This window comes from Sciurus carolinensis, chromosome 1, assembly GCF_902686445.1.
Source record: "Sciurus carolinensis chromosome 1, mSciCar1.2, whole genome shotgun sequence".
NCBI classification, from domain to species: Eukaryota; Metazoa; Chordata; class Mammalia; order Rodentia; family Sciuridae; genus Sciurus; species Sciurus carolinensis.
In genome coordinates, this window is record NC_062213.1 from 1,571,141 (window position 1) to 1,587,500 (window position 16,360).

General features: G+C 59.9%; 3 protein-coding genes across 10 annotated transcripts; 2 read left to right on the plus strand and 1 right to left on the minus strand.

Annotated features, from left to right (window-relative positions):
* The first annotated feature begins 251 nt into the window (after window positions 1-251).
* Window positions 252-4,965, plus strand: Gfus (GDP-L-fucose synthase). Of its 6 annotated transcripts, XM_047521349.1 has the most exons (12): window positions 364-497; window positions 608-813; window positions 916-1,214; window positions 1,541-1,655; window positions 2,630-2,758; window positions 2,841-2,914; window positions 3,095-3,228; window positions 3,353-3,417; window positions 3,706-3,772; window positions 3,914-3,993; window positions 4,227-4,326; window positions 4,642-4,965. In XM_047521349.1, the coding sequence occupies exons 3-12, from the start codon at window positions 1,006-1,008 to the stop codon at window positions 4,695-4,697; spliced, it is 1,029 nt and encodes a 342-aa protein (XP_047377305.1). In that variant the 5' UTR covers window positions 364-497; window positions 608-813; window positions 916-1,005; the 3' UTR covers window positions 4,698-4,965. The 6 variants fall into 6 exon arrangements, with proteins under 6 accessions (XP_047377325.1, XP_047377305.1, XP_047377317.1 ...); XM_047521369.1 differs by lacking the exon at window positions 608-813 and having other exon boundaries at window positions 252-497; window positions 1,058-1,214; XM_047521361.1 differs by lacking the exon at window positions 364-497 and having other exon boundaries at window positions 504-817; window positions 1,058-1,214.
* An 852-nt stretch (window positions 4,966-5,817) lies between these two features.
* Window positions 5,818-12,102, plus strand: Pycr3 (pyrroline-5-carboxylate reductase 3). Of its 3 annotated transcripts, XM_047516826.1 has the most exons (8): window positions 5,818-5,975; window positions 7,447-7,511; window positions 7,899-8,078; window positions 8,325-8,537; window positions 8,789-8,881; window positions 9,037-9,145; window positions 9,505-9,595; window positions 10,913-12,102. In XM_047516826.1, the coding sequence occupies exons 1-8, from the start codon at window positions 5,882-5,884 to the stop codon at window positions 10,917-10,919; spliced, it is 852 nt and encodes a 283-aa protein (XP_047372782.1). In that variant the 5' UTR covers window positions 5,818-5,881; the 3' UTR covers window positions 10,920-12,102. The 3 variants fall into 3 exon arrangements, with proteins under 3 accessions (XP_047372782.1, XP_047372773.1, XP_047372790.1); XM_047516817.1 differs by lacking the exon at window positions 10,913-12,102 and having other exon boundaries at window positions 9,505-10,801; XM_047516834.1 differs by lacking the exon at window positions 10,913-12,102 and having other exon boundaries at window positions 9,037-10,801.
* On the minus strand, window positions 11,202-16,287 carry Tigd5 (tigger transposable element derived 5). The gene has a single exon (XM_047516735.1). The coding sequence runs from the start codon at window positions 16,197-16,199 to the stop codon at window positions 14,247-14,249; it is 1,953 nt and encodes a 650-aa protein (XP_047372691.1). The 5' UTR covers window positions 16,200-16,287; the 3' UTR covers window positions 11,202-14,246.
* Window positions 16,288-16,360: the final 73 nt, after the last annotated feature.

A 16,360-nucleotide genomic window follows, 5' to 3' on the forward strand; every position in this document is an offset into this window, starting at 1 on the left:
GTGGGGGACAGGCCTGTCACCAGCACCCCAGGTTAGGGCAACGCTGTGGCACAGCCAAGGCTGCTGGCCCAGTCGCGCGAAGACGCGTGGCCCTTCGCAGAAGGGGCGATCGGAAACGGTCCGCACGGAAGGCGCAGGCCGCAGCGAAGGGCGCGCTGTCCTTTCGCAGACAACCAGGGGCTCCCGGCGCGGCCGCATCGGGACGCGGGGCAGGCGCGCGCCGAGGTCGGGCTGGCGGCGGGGCGGCGGGGAGCCCAGGGAGGGCCGGGCCGGCAGCGCGGCTGGGGTCGGGGCCGGGCACCGCCAGGGCCCCTCCGCGCGGGCGGGCGCAGCCCCAGCCGAGCCGGCGGGACCCGGGCCCGGCGGACGCGCCCGGGACTCGCACTCCCGCGCGGCGCGCGCCCGACCCGCTTCCCGGAAGCGCCCGAAGGCGCCGGCGCAGCCGGACGGGGCTCCCCGCGCGCCGGAAGCGGCCTGCGGCGGGGGGCCGGGCGCAGGTGAGACGGCGCGGGCGGCCAGCCGGGTGAGGGCCGCCGGCTGTGCGGCGGGGTGGCCGTGGGGCCCCGCGGCCGGAGCAGATTTCCAGCTCCGGGTTTGGGTCCTCCAGGGCGGCAGCGCCATCCAGCCGGCGGCCTGCGGGGAGGAACCCGACTCCCGAGGGCCTCCAGGGACCAGGCGGCGTGGTGGGCACGGGGCTGCAGACAGTGACACGCCCTTCGCCTGACTGGCCTGCGGGCTTTGGCTGAGAGCAGCCCCACGGTTTGCCCCAGGAGCCCCAGCTCCGAGGTTGTCGGCCCAGACTCTGGTCGTCGAGTAGGTACAATGTGTCCTTTCTCGGCCCAGCTGCTGTGGTTTGAATGGTAGCCTGCAGGTCTCCATGGACCCTAGGCAGGGCCATGAGGTGGTCTGATTCAGTCCAGCAGGGCCTGTCAGACCGCCTGTGGCCGCTCTCTGGGAATCTGCCCCTGTGTCCATTGCCCAGGAGAGGACCCAAGGGGAGAGGACATGGAAGGATTGGAGTGGGAGGGCCTTGGCCTCACCCCATTCGGCCCTCCAGGTACAACCAACATGGGTGAGCCCCAGAGGTCCATGCGGATCCTGGTGACAGGGGGCTCTGGACTGGTGGGCAGAGCCATCCAAAAGGTGGTGGAAGATGGGGCTGCCCTGCCTGGAGAGGAATGGGTGTTTGTCTCCTCCAAAGATGCCGATCTCACGTGAGTGGAGCCCATCCCAGAAGCACGCCCCTCCTCCCACCCCCTCTCCAGATGGAAAAGCCTGGGGCTGAGTCTGCCCCTGAACGTGGCAGGAGCCACAAGTCTGGCCTCTTTGCCGGCGCCTGGCCTGGGTGTGCTGGCTCTGAGCAGACATCCTCCATTCCTTCCTGGAAGCCATTCCTTCAAGCTAGGCACGGAACTTGCCACTGTTCTTTTGGCTGCTCCTCCTGCGACGGTCCCACCCATCTCCTGCCCCCATTCCCCAACACTGGGTTGCTAGTTCCCTCAGGCCTCCAGGGGTCCCCTGACAACCTGGCTTCCTCCAGGGACGCAGCCCAGACCCAAGCCCTGTTCCAGAAGGTCCAGCCCACACACGTCATCCATCTTGCTGCAATGGTAGGGGGCCTGTTCCGGAATATCAAATACAATTTGGACTTCTGGGTAAGTTGGGGGAGAGACAGCAAGTACTGGAAGGCAGGGTCCAGGTTCTGAGAACTTTCTGGAGGGCTTCCACTCTCAGGTTCCTCTTCCCACCCCATGGAGTCCCTGAGATTGGGGCTTGGCATAGTCTGATGGGGGTGGCTCCTGAGGCACTCCCAGTGAACCACATTTGGTGCTGCAGGAAGAGGGCATGGAGGTGGGCCTGGGGGCATTTGTATCAGTAAAAAAGTCAGTCTGCAGTGTTGGGGATCTGAAAGAAGCCATCATTCACTATGTGTCTTGAGACTGGGTCCTGCTTCCTGAACCAGGCCCATCATGCTCTCTGGGGTACAGGGGTGTCTGTGCCCTGGGAGGAGGGGGCATAATGTAAGGGCTCTACCCCTGCTGATTGGCCCATCTGCCTGTGGGCAGCAGCCTTGACCTGGCTGGCCTGTGCCAGCACTGAGATCAGAGGTTCCCACCAGATACTGCCCAGGACCACTGTCACCCAGGGCCCTCCTTGTCTATCTCAGCCTCCCCAACAGGTTGCCTGGCCACCAACCTCTTCCCTGTTCTGAGACCAGTCTGAATGCTGTGGCCGTCTCATGTCAACTTAGGAAAAGAAATTGGGAGCCATGGGGGGCCAGGGGGCCACAGGGAAGGAGAGTTGGATGTGAGCTCCTCTGAGAGTGGAGGGACTTTCCACCAGGCTGGGTTAGGCTTCCTGAGCTCCTTCCCCTTCTACCACCTCCCCGGCCTTCAGCAACCCCAGGCAGGCAGAACAGAACCAGACCCTTCTGTGGCTATGGTGGGGATAGTGGCTTCAGTAAGGTCTGTGCTGAGAGGCTTGGTCTTGTCCCAGGAGGAGTTAGGAGGAACAGGCACAGGTACTGTCTTGAGGGGCCAGAATATGTCCCCACCTCTGTCCCTGAAGGAGTGGAAAGGGACTGGGTTCCTGCCTGGGCAGCCTGACCTGCCCTGCTCCACCCCTGCAGAGGAGGAACGTGCACATCAACGACAATGTCCTGCATTCTGCCTTTGAGGTGGGCGCCTGCAAGGTGGTCTCCTGCCTGTCCACCTGTATCTTCCCTGACAAGACCACCTACCCTATTGATGAGACCATGGTGAGGGGGCCCTTGGGGGCGGAACTTGGTGTGTGGGTGGAGCCTGGAAGTGGGAACCTCAGTGCATCTTCTGCTCCCACAGATCCACAATGGGCCACCCCACAACAGCAATTTTGGGTACTCCTACGCCAAGAGGATGATTGACGTGCAGAACAGGTCCTCCTCGCTGTCTTGGCCAGGGCTTCCTGGGAGAGGGGAAAGAGGGCTCAAGCTCTGGTGGGTGGGATAGCTGGGTGGGCTGCCTTCTTGAGTCTGGTGTTTTCATCTGTAAGAGGCCCACTGTGGGTGGGGTGGGGTTTGTCCTGGGATGAGGCAGGAGACACTGGGCCTCTGCAGGGCCTATTTTCAGCAGCATGGCTGCACGTTCACTGCTGTCATCCCCACCAACGTCTTTGGACCCCACGACAACTTCAACATTGAGGATGGCCACGTGCTGCCCGGCCTCATCCACAAGGTGCACCTGGCAAAGAGTGAGTGCAGCTGCCCAGCACGTGTCCTCCTAGGGTTCCGGCCTGATGGGTCCCTGGCTCATCTAGAGAGGAGCTCACGGTGGCTGGAGTGCTTATGACAGTTGCTCTTGCCCCGCATCTGCAGGCAGCGGCTCCGCCCTGACGGTGTGGGGTACAGGGAAGCCACGGAGGCAGTTCATATACTCACTGGTGTGTATAAGGAGGAGCAGCACCCCAAGGCTGGCCCGCTGGACTGATGGGGAGGCAGTGGTGTGAGGGGCCTGGGAAGGAAGGGGAGGGGAGTAGTTCCTAGTTTTGGCAGAGTCCCCGTGGGCGCCTGGGAGTCCCTGGTCCAGCTGTGCACTCAGCAAGAGAAAGGGTTGCCTGGAGGAGGAGCCCCATACCCTCCTGGGTGTGCCCCCATGAGCAGAGATAGTGTGGCCATCTCAGCTCCCCCCTGGCTGTCACTTGGGTCTGATCTGCCCGCCTGACCTGCAGGACTTGGCCCGGCTCTTCGTCTGGGTCCTGCGGGAGTACAGTGAGGTGGAACCCATCATCCTCTCAGGTGGGCACCTGCAACCCCACACCCATCCCTACAGTGGGGTAGGACTTGTCTGTCTTGGAGGGCTGGCAAAGGGGTGGGGGCAGAAATACCCATGAGGGGCTGGACAGGAGACTGACAGGCCCTTGCCCATTGCTCCCACAGTGGGTGAGGAAGATGAGGTCTCCATCAAGGAGGCAGCTGAGGCTGTGATGGAGGCCATGGGCTTCCATGGGGAAGTCACTGTATCCTTTGCCTCCAGAGATCAGGCTATTGGTGGGGCCCTCTAGAATGGAACTGCAGCCCCCGTGTGGGACAGTGGCACCTAACATCATTTTGTTCTCTGGTGGTACTTGCCCTGGCAGCTGGAGGGAGTCTGCTATCTCTGCCAGGCTCCCCACTTCCCAGAAAGGCAGAGATTTAAGGCAGGGTAGAGGTGGGGTGTACCTTCTGCTGCAGCCTTGACCAAGGTGCCCAGTATGATACAACCAAGTCAGACGGGCAGTTTAAGAAGACAGCCAGCAACAGCAAGCTTCGGGGCTACCTACCTGACTTCCGGTTCACACCTTTCAAGCAGGGTGAGCCTCTCCCTGTCCTGTGTCCTCCCCTTGGCAACCTCCCACGCCTTGCGCCCTCCTTGGCTTTGGAGCCCCACTGCTCCTCCCTTCTTCTCCCTGCTGTGGCTTCTGCTTTCCTACTGTGATGCAGGGGCGGGGTGCCCTGCAGATTTGGTCACCAGACCTCAGAACCCTGTACCACCTGGGAGGCAGGGCACTGTATCTCAGAGGAAGTGACTTCCTTGTGTCCCTAGGGCCTCCACCCTCCCTGTGTCCTGCAGGTCACTGCGGTCTTAGCCCTCACCTGCTCACCAGCCCTCGCTTGTCCACCCACAGCTGTAGAGGAGACCTGTGCCTGGTTCACTGACAACTATGAGCAGGCCCGGAAGTAGAACTGTGCAGAGGAGCAGGCACTGCTGGCAAAGCCTGGTGCCCACCACCTTCAGACCTTGCCAGGAGCCAAGGACGCTGCCCAGCCACCCAGGCCACACCCCACCACCTCTGCCAGGGGGTTCCAGGCAGCTGTCCAGCAGGGACCCACTTATGCCCGTCCTCAGGGAAATAAAGGCCTGCACCAGCACCTCACTCCCCCACTGCCCCAGCCACTCACTCTGGGCCTGCTGTCCTTCCTCTGGGAGCCAATAAAGTACATCTACACAGGCCTGTTTTCAGCAGCTCTGTGCTCAGCCATCCTGCACACCCAGCACTTCCTCCTGTCCGGCCAGTCCTGGGACCCATTTTTCCTTTGGGATCCTCAGCCCCTGAGAGCTTCTGGATCTGGGGAGGCTGGAGCCATGGGCAGCAGGAGGCTGCAGAACACAGGCTGTCAATGGGCTGAGGTGCAGGCAGAGAGCCTCTGCAGCAGTCCAGTTGCATCCTAGTCAAACCTCACCCTTTTGGGGCTGGGGATATAGCTCAGTCGGTAGAGTGCTTGCCTTGTAAGCATAAGGCCCTGGGTTCAATCCCCAGCACTCCCCCGCCCCCCCCCCCCAAAAAAAAAAAAAAAACATAAAACAAAAAAACAAAACCTCACCCCTGGGCCTGCCCACCAGGGTCTTCTCACTTGAACCTTCAGATCTCAGGGTAAGAGGCAGGCTCTGGATTTGGGCAGGCTCAATGGGCTCTCTGGTATCATGAGGAAGGCCTGCGGCTGGTGATTGGTAGCTGACTTCCCTGGGACTCTAGAAGAGCTGGGCCAAAATTGGCCCTTCATCTCATTAGCCCTTTGCAGGAGCTGGGTGTGTGGGGTGGGTCTGGCCTGGCTTTTTGATAGGTCAGCTCCAACCACCAGAGGGTTGGATATCATTGGCGTCCGCATTTTCAGTGGACAGACAGCAAAGTCTTAGGAGCTAAGTGATATGCCCCCATCCAGTCAGGGAAAAACAAGGCCAGGTCCCAGCTGGGTCCAGAGCCCCCAGCACAGCTCCCTGTTGCAGCACCGCCTGGTGCACTCGCGCGCCCCGCCCACCGACTTCCCCGCAAAAGGCGGTGAGGAGCCCCGTAGCTCCTCCAGCCAATGAGCCGCGAGGGGCCGGGCTCATCGCCCGGGCCTCGCAGGCAGTGATCCCGGAGCGTGATGGAGGCTGCTGCAGGGCCGAGCCGCCTGCGCGTGGGTTTCGTGGGCGCGGGCCGCATGGCGGAGGCCATTGCACAGGGCCTCATCCGAGCAGGTGGGGCAACCGGGACTAGTTGGGGGCTCCCCTGTGGGAAGAGGTCACCTCGCCGGGTGAGAAGGGCGCGCCCTGGAGGGTGCTGTGTACTGAGGGCTCCTGGGCAGCAAGCTCCCGGGGCTGCCATGGCCCCCACGCCCCCAAGATCTCGGGGGCTGGCCGAGCTGCCTGACCACCAGCTGCGGCTGTGCCCGGCGTGGCGCGGACCCTCTCTAGACCTGGCTCCTACTCTGGCGGCCAGAGCTGCGGCCCGACCGTGGCCTTGAGCCACGTGTGAAACCGGCCGCTGGACTCGGGTCGAGAATGAGCAGAATAAAGAACGTTCCGGTGTGGAGAGGGTCAGAACGGGAAAGTAACACGCGTAGGGCTGTATGTGGTTTTGTGTTTTAGGACAGATACCACGTTGTATACTTTGTGAAGAATGCAGTGAACTTCACCTGTTTCTTCTTACTGTCTTTAAGTGGCTGCTAGGGAATTTACAGTAACATATGTGATTCAAACCATATTTCATTTGGACAGCGTTGACTTACCCTGGCATCTATGGCCAACTTCCTGGACTCATGGCCTTGGTCCAGTTGGCCTTCCTGAGCTTCTGATTCTGTTTTCTATTTGTGTGCCGGCTCCACTCCCAATGGTGGACAGCACGTGGACATTTAGACCACATAGTTTCTCCTGTGCATCCAAGGGCGTTTGGCGTTGTGGGCCTCTCCTCCCTAGATGCAGCAGTACCTTTGAGTTGTGACAGCCAGTCTCCAGACACTACCAAGTGTCTCCTGGGCGGGGGATATATCCCAGCTGAGGATTGCTAGTATATAGAAGGGGCATTACTGCTACCTTAATCATGTACTGCACAACGTTTAGAAACCTTTACATGTAAACTACGGGAGCTGGTGACTTTTGGCTTTCTGCCTTCGGCCATACTTCAAAGTCCAGAGGGGTCACAATCAGAAAATATGTTACCACATGTCTCAGGCAAAACTGATGGTTCTCCTGAATCTCAGGGCCGTGGTATGCATTTCTGTCTTCCTGTCCACCTTACAGAAATCTGGCTCAATCTCCCCGCCCCCATATCCCACAAAAGCAGATGATTTTTGCCAATGGGCGTTTATCTTCCTCTTGGACTTCCTCGCAACACTCCTCTTCCAAGGAAGCCCAGCTTTCTGAACCTTCTGTTGGCTCCTTTTGTACCCACTCCCCACCCCCATCCCTAGGCCTGGTACTCCCTCTGAGGTCTGTTCCTAGGCCAACAATCTAAGTGCTCCAGGCAGCCATCCCTTCCCTGGAGGCTGGGGCCCCTGGCACCTGTGTCCTCACAGGACCAGGCAAACTCATGGCCCCTGTGTCCAGTAGCTAGCGGGTGGCAGTGAATGCCAAGTGGAATTGGATGGATCTGATGACTTGACCTCTGGTCTCCAAGCCATTCCCTCTCCTCCTTTTCATCACTGGCCCTCCACCTTTGCCTTTTCTCCAGGCAAGGTGGAAGCTAAGCAGGTGCTGGCCAGTGCACCAACAGACAGGAACCTCTGCCACTTCCGGGTGAGTAGGGCCCAGATGATTTGTCCCTCTGAGACAGTCATTAGGTTCAAAAGTGTAGCTTATTTAGTGGTTTGAGACTGTCTGGGTGGCTGGGGAAGGGGAGGTCAAAGGCCAGGAGTAAAGTCAAGGTTGTAGAGGGAGGTGCTGTGTTAGGGGTAGGCAAGGCTGGGCATGGGCATTTATTGGGTTGGAAGGTTCAGGAAGGTGCAGGCTCCTGTCTTTGAAGAACAGGGCCAGGTGGGTGAGTCTTGGCCATTGAGAGCAGGGCTGATGCAGATACTTAAAGTGAAAGAGGTCTGTGGGGGATTCATGGGCTGCAGAGCAGCTTGTGGTGTGGAAGGTGCCCACTCATGCAGCCCTGGTCCTGGTCTTGGTGTCTCTGTGCAGGCTCTGGGTTGCCAGACCACTCACTCCAACCAGGAGGTTCTGCAGAGCTGCTCACTGGTCATCTTCGCCACCAAGCCTCAAGTCCTGCCAGCTGTCCTGAAAGAGGTGGCCCCTGTGGTCACTGCTGAGCATGTCTTGGTTTCTGTGGCTGCTGGGGTCTCCCTGAGCACCCTGGAGGAGGTGAGCAACACTTGGGGGTGACCTTGACCACAGCATAGGCTCTGCTGGTCGGACTGGGCTGCAGACAGCTTCCTAGCGAGCCTGCAGAAGTAGCCAGGCAGTCTGCCTGGCTTAGGTGGCCGGAGTGAAGGCTCACTCCTAATACTGCCTGGGACGTGGGGACTGGAACCTGCAGCTGCCTAAGACATGTCTGCCAAGCAGGGCCCAGTCCCACAGGCTGCCTGATTCTGATCTCTCTCTGACCAGCTGCTGCCCCCAAACACACGAGTGCTACGGGTCTCACCCAACCTGCCCTGCATAGTCCAGGAGGGGGCCATGGTGATGGCCCGGGGCCGCCATGCTGGGAGCAACGAGGCCAAACTCTTGCAGAACCTGCTGGAGGCCTGTGGGCAGTGTGAGGAAGTGCCTGAGGCTTATGTGGACATCCACACTGGCCTCAGTGGCAGTGGCGTGGCCTTTGTGAGTATTGAGTTGCCCACTTGGAGCTTCAAGTGCTGGGGCCAGGCCTCCTGGGAGCCCTCCTCCCCCTCAGAACTTCATGCTTTGGTGATCTTTGAGACTGACCTTGGCCCTGGGCATCCATGGTCACGATCTGGGCCTTGCTTCTGAGGTTCTGAGCCTTCTCAAGGCTGGGAGCTCTGTTTGGTGGTGGAGGGGGGATCAGCATTGATCAGCATTGATGCCACCTCTCCACCACGCTGCTGCCACAGGTGTGCACTTTCTCTGAGGCCCTGGCTGAAGGCGCCATCAAGATGGGCATGCCCAGTGCTCTGGCTCACCGCATTGCTGCCCAAACCCTGCTGGTGAGTGAGGGTCTTCCCAGAGGGATGTTGGAAAGGTCCCACCTGTACCATGTCCAGTGGGCAGGGAGGCAGGCCTGCAATCCTAGACCAAGGTTGGGGAAACATGGAGCTACCCCACCTCCCCTGAGTGACCACCCTAATATCTTTCTCCCCAGGGGACAGCCAAGCTGCTGCAGCAGGAGGGACAGCACCCTGCCCAGCTACGGACAGATGTGCTCACACCAGCTGGCACTACCATCTATGGGCTCCATGCCTTGGAGCAAGGTGGGCTGCGAGCAGCTACCATGAGTGCTGTGGAAGCTGCCACCTGCCGGGCCAAGGAGCTCAGCAGGAAGTGAGGCCCAGGTTCCAGATGAGGCCATGGGTCCTTCCACCCACAGCCCGAGTGCCAAGAACAGCCCTTCTTGGCACACTGGCCTCCTTGCCAGCCCAGGCCTGCCCCACCTAGTCCTCTCCTTCCCCTTCCCCTAAGGACCACAGTTCTTCTCCATCCCACACAAGTGTCTCACCCTCTCTCCGCTTGCCCAGATAAATGCAGTCCCCACCCATGTGGACCTCCCACTCATCAGAGTGGTAACCTTACCCTAATGAGCCCGCCATAATGGGTGATGTTTTTCCTCAAGGGCCTGCATTCTGGGACGGTTGGAGGTCAGGAGCAGAGCTGCTGGCAGCAGGAGCAGCTGGGCCTGGCCTGGAGCGCTGGCCCTTCCTCAGGTATCTTGCAGCTCCATAGCACTGGCCAGCTCTCTCGTCACAGCTCCAGGACAGGCATAGGACTACATGGAGTCTGCACAAGATGCACCCTTCCCTCCATAAAGCCAGTAGGTTTGGCCTGCTGCAGTTGAGAGGGCTTTGTGCCTGCTGGGTCCACCTGTGTTTGGGCAGCACCAGGTGGGCAGTGGACAAGCAGAGGGGCTGCTCAAGATCTGGGAGATGAGATCCCAGCCTCCAGCCAGGCAGCCTCCCCATCTCCCTCCTGTGGACCCTAAGCTCCTGACACATGGTCAGGTGGAGCCAGGCCCTCGGATGGCCTCCTGGGTCAGAATTCTTAGAGGTCCTGTGGCTGGGCATCATTGCACTGACCTGTGCGGGATTGGACTCTTAAGCCACAGGTCAGAAAAACTAGGACCAGGAGAGGAGCGAGGCCATGAGATCGAGGACTGGGGCTCTGAGGCCACTGAGTAGGGAGGGCCTGGCCTGCTGCCTGCAGGTCTGCTCGTTCTACTGGACACCACCTGTCCTTCTGCCACTCTCTCCTGGGCCTGGCCTGCCAGACTCCAGGGTGCTGCACCCTCCCTTGCTTCCACCCCCAGCCTCCTGATCCTGGGCAACAAGCACCTAGGTGTGTGACTGGGGGGCTCCTGCAGTGCCACCTGCTAGCTGGGTGATAGCAGGTACATTATGAAGCAGGGCTAGTGGCACCTGTGCAGCAGGAGCAGGACGTTTCATCCATCTGTAATTCTCGGCCATGCTTCCTGCTCTACACCGCCCCACTCACTCTCCCCCAGCCCCTTTCCTGGCCAGCAGATGGCTGCTCTCAGCCAGTGAGTGCTTGGTGCTTTCACCTGTCAGAAGGGCAAGCCTGCTTTCCTCATCTGTGAAGTAGGAATAAAGAATATCTCAGAGCTCTGGGTAAACTTTTCTGATTATAGGCTGAGGAAACTAAGTTGCCAGTGCCTGGAATGCCCTCTCCTGGATCTTTGAGCTTGAAGACGTACCTCAGAGTAGGAGCAGGTGTAGGCAATGAGGATGGCAGAGGGTCCGTTCTGGCTGCAGGTCACTGTCTTGTGCATTGTACATAGGATCACCCACTTCCCTGTATTCTGACCCTGCTCAGGCCATGCCAAGCTTGGGTTGGCTGGGGTTCCAAGGTCCTCCGTAGGCTGCACCAAGGAGGAACTCCTTGGGCAGCCCACCTAAGAACCACCTGCCAAGCAAGAGAATCCTTGTAATGAGCCACCTGGGAGCCAGGTGGGCTCATCTTGGGAGGTGGAAAACACCTCTCTAGTGCCCACTCCTGAACTTTTGCAGGCCGTGATGAAGTCCCAGACCCAGGTGTGGCCCAAGACAAAGACACATTCGTTATTCAAGAAGGGCAACTTGGATGGGAGACAGGGCTTTGTGATCATGCCATCCAAACCTCTTCTGCTGTATGCTGCCAGGCTAAAATGACTGCTTTTCAAGATGGAAACCAATGGCTGTGACTAGGGTGCCGTCTTCAGTCACTACTGCTCCACTTTCATGCCCCGCAATCTATGCAGTGTTCCAGATTTAAGCACTGGACCAAGAGTTTACAAAAACAAGACTGAAAAGGGTGCTCACAAAGTTGACATGTTCCACATTTATTACACAAGTGCCATTGGGCTGTGTGGCCATGAGAACTCAGCTGTGAGCAGACTGAGTGCTAGAGGAAGGGTCCCTGGACATTGCATGAACCTCACATGCCTAAGGTCTTGAGGATACACTGCTGGGGTCAAGTGTCACCCTTGGGCACAGCCAGTGAGGGCCAGATTGCCAGGCCCTGCTGGATTCACCACAGGCAATTCCAACCAAGTAGTGTAAGTGGATCAGGTCCCTGGAGGACCATCCACCCAGCTTAGGGAGCGCCCCCTCCTCTCCCTCTCATCCACAGCCCAACTGATGTTCAGGCAGTCACCCCAAGTATGCAGACCCCTGGGGTAAGGCTGCCTGTGACTGCTGCAAGCTATCTCCTTCCCCTGGGAACAGTGGCTTGGTGGTGACTTCAATGACCTGCATTTGCCTCTTCTCTGGTCAAGCCCAGGAGCTCTGGTAATGACCCAGAAGCAGGGGGCACTACCTGCAAGAGCAGCCACACTAGCACTGCTGCAGCCCAGGAGGAAACTGCAGCTTCAGCCCCCTCGCTGACTTGCCATATCTCAAGCCAGGGGTGGCAAACTCACATGCTCACAGGGAACAGCAGTGGGGCACAGGCCAGGTGGGTATGCAGCCATGAGAGCATGCAACCCTCTAAAGGGACCCACAGACCCTGGGGTGTCCCCACGAGAGAGCTGAACCCAGAGATGGGGTGGCTGTGAGCCAGTGGCAGAGCTGACTGGGGCTAAGATTCCTCCTCAACATCTTTGTTCCACTGCGAGCCCCCAGGAGTCCTTGAGGTCCATGGCTGGGGGTGCCCACAAGGCTGGGCAACAGAGCAGAGCAGCTTCTCCACAAGCAGGGGTCAACCATCTGAAACTGCCCATGGCCCCACAGTGCATCCCAACACTTTTTTTTTTTTTTTTTTTTTTTTTGTGGTGCCCAGGATCCATCCCAGGGTTCACGAATGCTCTACCACTGGGCAACATCCCCAGCCCAAGACCACCCTTCTGAGCCCTCTTGGGGTGGTTCCATGGACCAGCAAAAGCCAGTACACAAACCCACAACCCCACCAGCCTGCACCTGCCTTGTTTACAGAGGTCAGCTGGTGCCAAAGGGACAAACCTGGACCCCATTAGACCTTGAGTGTCCTTGTGAGATGCATGGTACAGATGGCAAACAAGAGGTCTCACCCCTGGTTTCTTAGACACCAACTCTGGCCAAAGGGCTGCTACTAGAGGCCACCTAGTCTGCATGCACACCAGGGCCTGGGTGCAGTCCTGACCATGCTCCTTGTCCAAGGTCCACTTCTCCCCAGAGCCCTGAAGGCAGACCTGAGGCGCAGTGACAGCTCCCAGCCTGGGTGCTGCATGGTACGAAGGCTGCTGGTGTAAAGGCATCAGGTCTCCCGAGGCCCAGGCCCAGCTACGTGGGCGGGGGCTCCTCAGTCAGCCCTGACCACTGAAGACTCTAGGTCTGCAGGCTCAGGGAGGCTGGACATGTAGGTGGCCACATGAGTTCCAGCAGGCATAGATGGAGGCTGCTACCTAAACCTGGACAACTGAACTTTGATTCTTTCTCCCAGAGTCTCTGATTCGGAAAATGTACAATACACATGTGTATGTGTGCCACACAAACACAAACACGTTTTTGTTTTTTTCCCTGGGTCTGGGCAGTTCCAAGGAGCTGTTTGTTCACAGACCTGGTGGAACTCACTTTGGGGGGTGCTTTCTCCAGCCGCTCCATTGCCAGTGAACAGCCCTTCTGGTCCATGAACATTGTCTGTGCACAGGCCCCTGCACTCACCGTTCTTGCGTTCAAGGCTTAGACCACTAGGACATCAGGTAAGGACATGCAGTCCTCCTCAGCCCTGGCCCCTGACCCCTCACGAAGGTTCAGGGCAGCCTCCCTGCCAAAGCAGCAAAAGGCATGGACACCTCTTGGTCACAGACCACTGGGAGATTTCTGAATCTAGAACTGGACAAAGCAACAGAATGGCATGGTGCTGGACAGTCACCTGGCCCTTTCTATCCTCTCTCAAACTGGGCTTCCGGAAGCAGCTCCTCTGCCACACTCTGGCAGTGTCAAGAGGTGAAAAAGTTTGGTGGTGGCTGGGGCAAAAAGAGCCCAAGGGGGCTGCACTAAGGCACTGTGGATTGTCCCCAGGTGGCTGCCACTGCCAGGCCTGCTCCGAGGTAGGTTATGTGGATCCCAGCCCTGGGTTAGACAGTGTTCTGGGGCCAATGGGGAAATCAATCAGGGTCCAAATCTCAACACTTGCCAAACCAATGGAATAAAAGATCTATTCAGAATGGAATCTTCTTAAGGACTTAAAATCCAAGTGGAACAGAAATCTACAATCCCCGCTGCATCTGGAACCTCAGTACTGGGTCCATCCTCCCCTTACCACTCCATTGTGATCAATCGGCCTGATCCAGCACCACGGGAGCCTGTAGTCTCTAGAGCAAGGGCAGAAGTAACACAGAGACCATCTTACATTGCCCTTGTTCTCATGGCCCCCTCTGAAGAGCACCTTTAAAAACAGATTTAATGTGTTTAGGACAAAAAAAAAAAAAAAAAAAAAAGAGCAAACGAGTGGTTTACTTCCCCACTGAGATGACAGGACCGAGTAGCACCAGGGCTGCAGACTGGAGCGAAGCTCTCATCCAGTCAAACACCACCTGCTGGGGGAGCGGAGAATGCAAGCCCCACAGGGGCCAGAGCAAAAGCACAGTCGGCTGCTCTCAGGTGCTGTGCCTGTGTGTCCTGTATGTTCAGGGGAACCCCATGTGTGTGCCTGCTCAGGGAAGAGTGTGAGCCACGGCCTCTCTCTTGGCTCTCCCCGCAGAAGACTGCAGACCATGGGGCAGGACAACACTTCTCCAAAAGAGTCCCTCCAAGCTGGGCTGGGCTTGGACCCAGTGACCCCTGAGCCCATGGGGTGGGTCACCTCAGGGGGAGGAGAGGGAGATGTGAGATAGTGCATGTCTCTCCCTCCAAATGTAGGAAAAAGGCTGTTGGGCCAGGGTGGTCACACACTGTCATCTGCAACTGCTGGGGACGGTCCAATGCCCCCCAACCTCCGGGCCATGCTGATGAGTGAGCGCAGCTGTACCAGCCTCAATGGTCCCACCTCACTGGGGTCCTGGCTCTCTAGCCACCGCAGAGCGGTCTCCAGCCCCCAGACAGCCTCCCCTGCGGTGGGTGCCAACCCTCCACCACGCTCAGTGGCCTCCTCCTCCTCCTCCTCCCCACCCCCCATGCTAGAGGGCAGGCTGGCTGGGGATAGAGGGGCAGGAGGGGCCAAGGCAGGGGGCCAGGCAGGGCTCACTTCCTCTCTGCAGACCTCAGGGAGGCCCCCATCATCGTCCAGGTGCAGCCACTCGGCCACCTCTTCTGGTGCCAGGCGCTTGTGGGCCAGAGCAGCCAAATGTGTGAGGTCGATGAGCGCCCTACTGTGCTCTGCAGCCTCCTCGGCTTGGTGCGCTGACTGCTGCCCAGGCTCGAAGGCGGCCCTCAGGCCCAGCAGCCAGCAGCGCTCAATGCTACCTGCCTGCACCAGGTCCCAGGAGAGGCCAGTCAGGTACAGCATGTCCTTAAGCATGAAGCTGCGCATGAAGTCCAGTGGGGAGCCGCTAGCACAGGACACTGCCAGCCGCAGCAGCTCCCGCTTGTACAGATGCTTGAAGGCAGCCACCACACCCTGCTCCAGAGGTGCAGGAATGTGTGCCCTGCTGCTGCCCTTGGACAGGAAGAGAACCCGTACAGCACCATCTGGTGTTTGCAGCTCCTCCGGGGGGCCTAGGGGCTCTGGCCCGCACCGCCTACGGGTCTCCTCGCTTTCTTCCAGGGCGTGCATCCTGGTGGCCCAGTTGGGGCAGGGCGGGTGGGCGACCAGCAGCACCGCCTTCTGCTGCAGGCAGCTTCGACGCAGGTAGCGCTTGACGCCGGGAACAAATTCTTCAAAGAACCAGCCTCGTAGCAGCGGGCGGCTGAGCCAAGCATTGGGGCTGTAGCGGTAAGAGGCTGGGAACTTGTCCTGGTTGTGGTGGCGCAGGCTGGGGGGGTCGGGCAGCTGCCCGATGACCAGAGGCTTCAACTTGTGGCTGCCCGTCAAGTTGGCGGCCAGCAGCACTGTCACCCTGTCGGCGCGCCAACCGCAGACCCTCGCCCCAGGGTCCCCTGCGCCCGGAGGGGCGGTCTGCTCCGGAAGCAGCCTCCAGTAGAGGCCAGTGACGTTGGCGTTGTAGATCTGCTCATCACCATAGCCGCCTTCGGCGGGGGGCGGCGCGCCCGGCGCCCGGTCGGGTAGGGGGGCGCCGCTTGGAGGCTGCGCGGGCTCTTCCTTGACTGGTGGGCCGGGCGCTGGTCCAATAAGCGGGGGCTCGGCCTCGCCGTAGATGCGCTGGCTGGAGATGCCATGGCGCTTCTGCCATCGCCAGAACCAGCCATGACTAGCCTTGAAGGTGCACTCGGGACCGTAGATCTGGCGCGCGAAGGCCTCGGCCTGCGCCTGGATGACCGGCCCCGACAGCGGCACGCCGTGCTGGCGCAGCGTGAGGAACCACGAGTAGACGGCGCGGTCGATCTCCTCCTCGTTGGCCAGCCTCATCTTCTTGCGCTGCGTGCCCACCTCGCCGCCCAGCTGGTCCAGGAACCAGCGCAGCTTGGGCTCGTCCTTTAGCCAGCCGCGCAGCGTGCCGCCGGGCACGCCGAAGTCTCGGCACACGCTGGCCTGACGCTCGCCGCCCTTGACGCGCTCGATGGCTTGCAGCTTGTCCTTGATGGAGTAGGCCTTGCGGAAGGCCATCTTCACTGCCACGCGGGGCCGCGGCCCGGGCGCGGCGTGCGGCGGGCGCGCGACGGAGTCCGAGGAGGCCAAGGGGGTCCGCGGTGGCTCCACGAGGCGCCCGGGCGGGGGACAGCGGTCGCAGTGCTGGGCCAAGTGAGGGGCCGGGCCGGCCGGAGGGCTCGCGGGGTACATAGCGGCGGCGGCGCAGACCGCCGGGGCGCGGGAGCCTGACGCCGGCCCGCGGGCCGCTCGGGGCGGGGCGCTCGGGGGCGGGGCCGCTCGGGTTCCTCCCTTTTGTCTCGCCAGCCCGGCCGGCGCAGGCGCGCTGGCCCCGCCCCGCGCGGCTCAGCCCC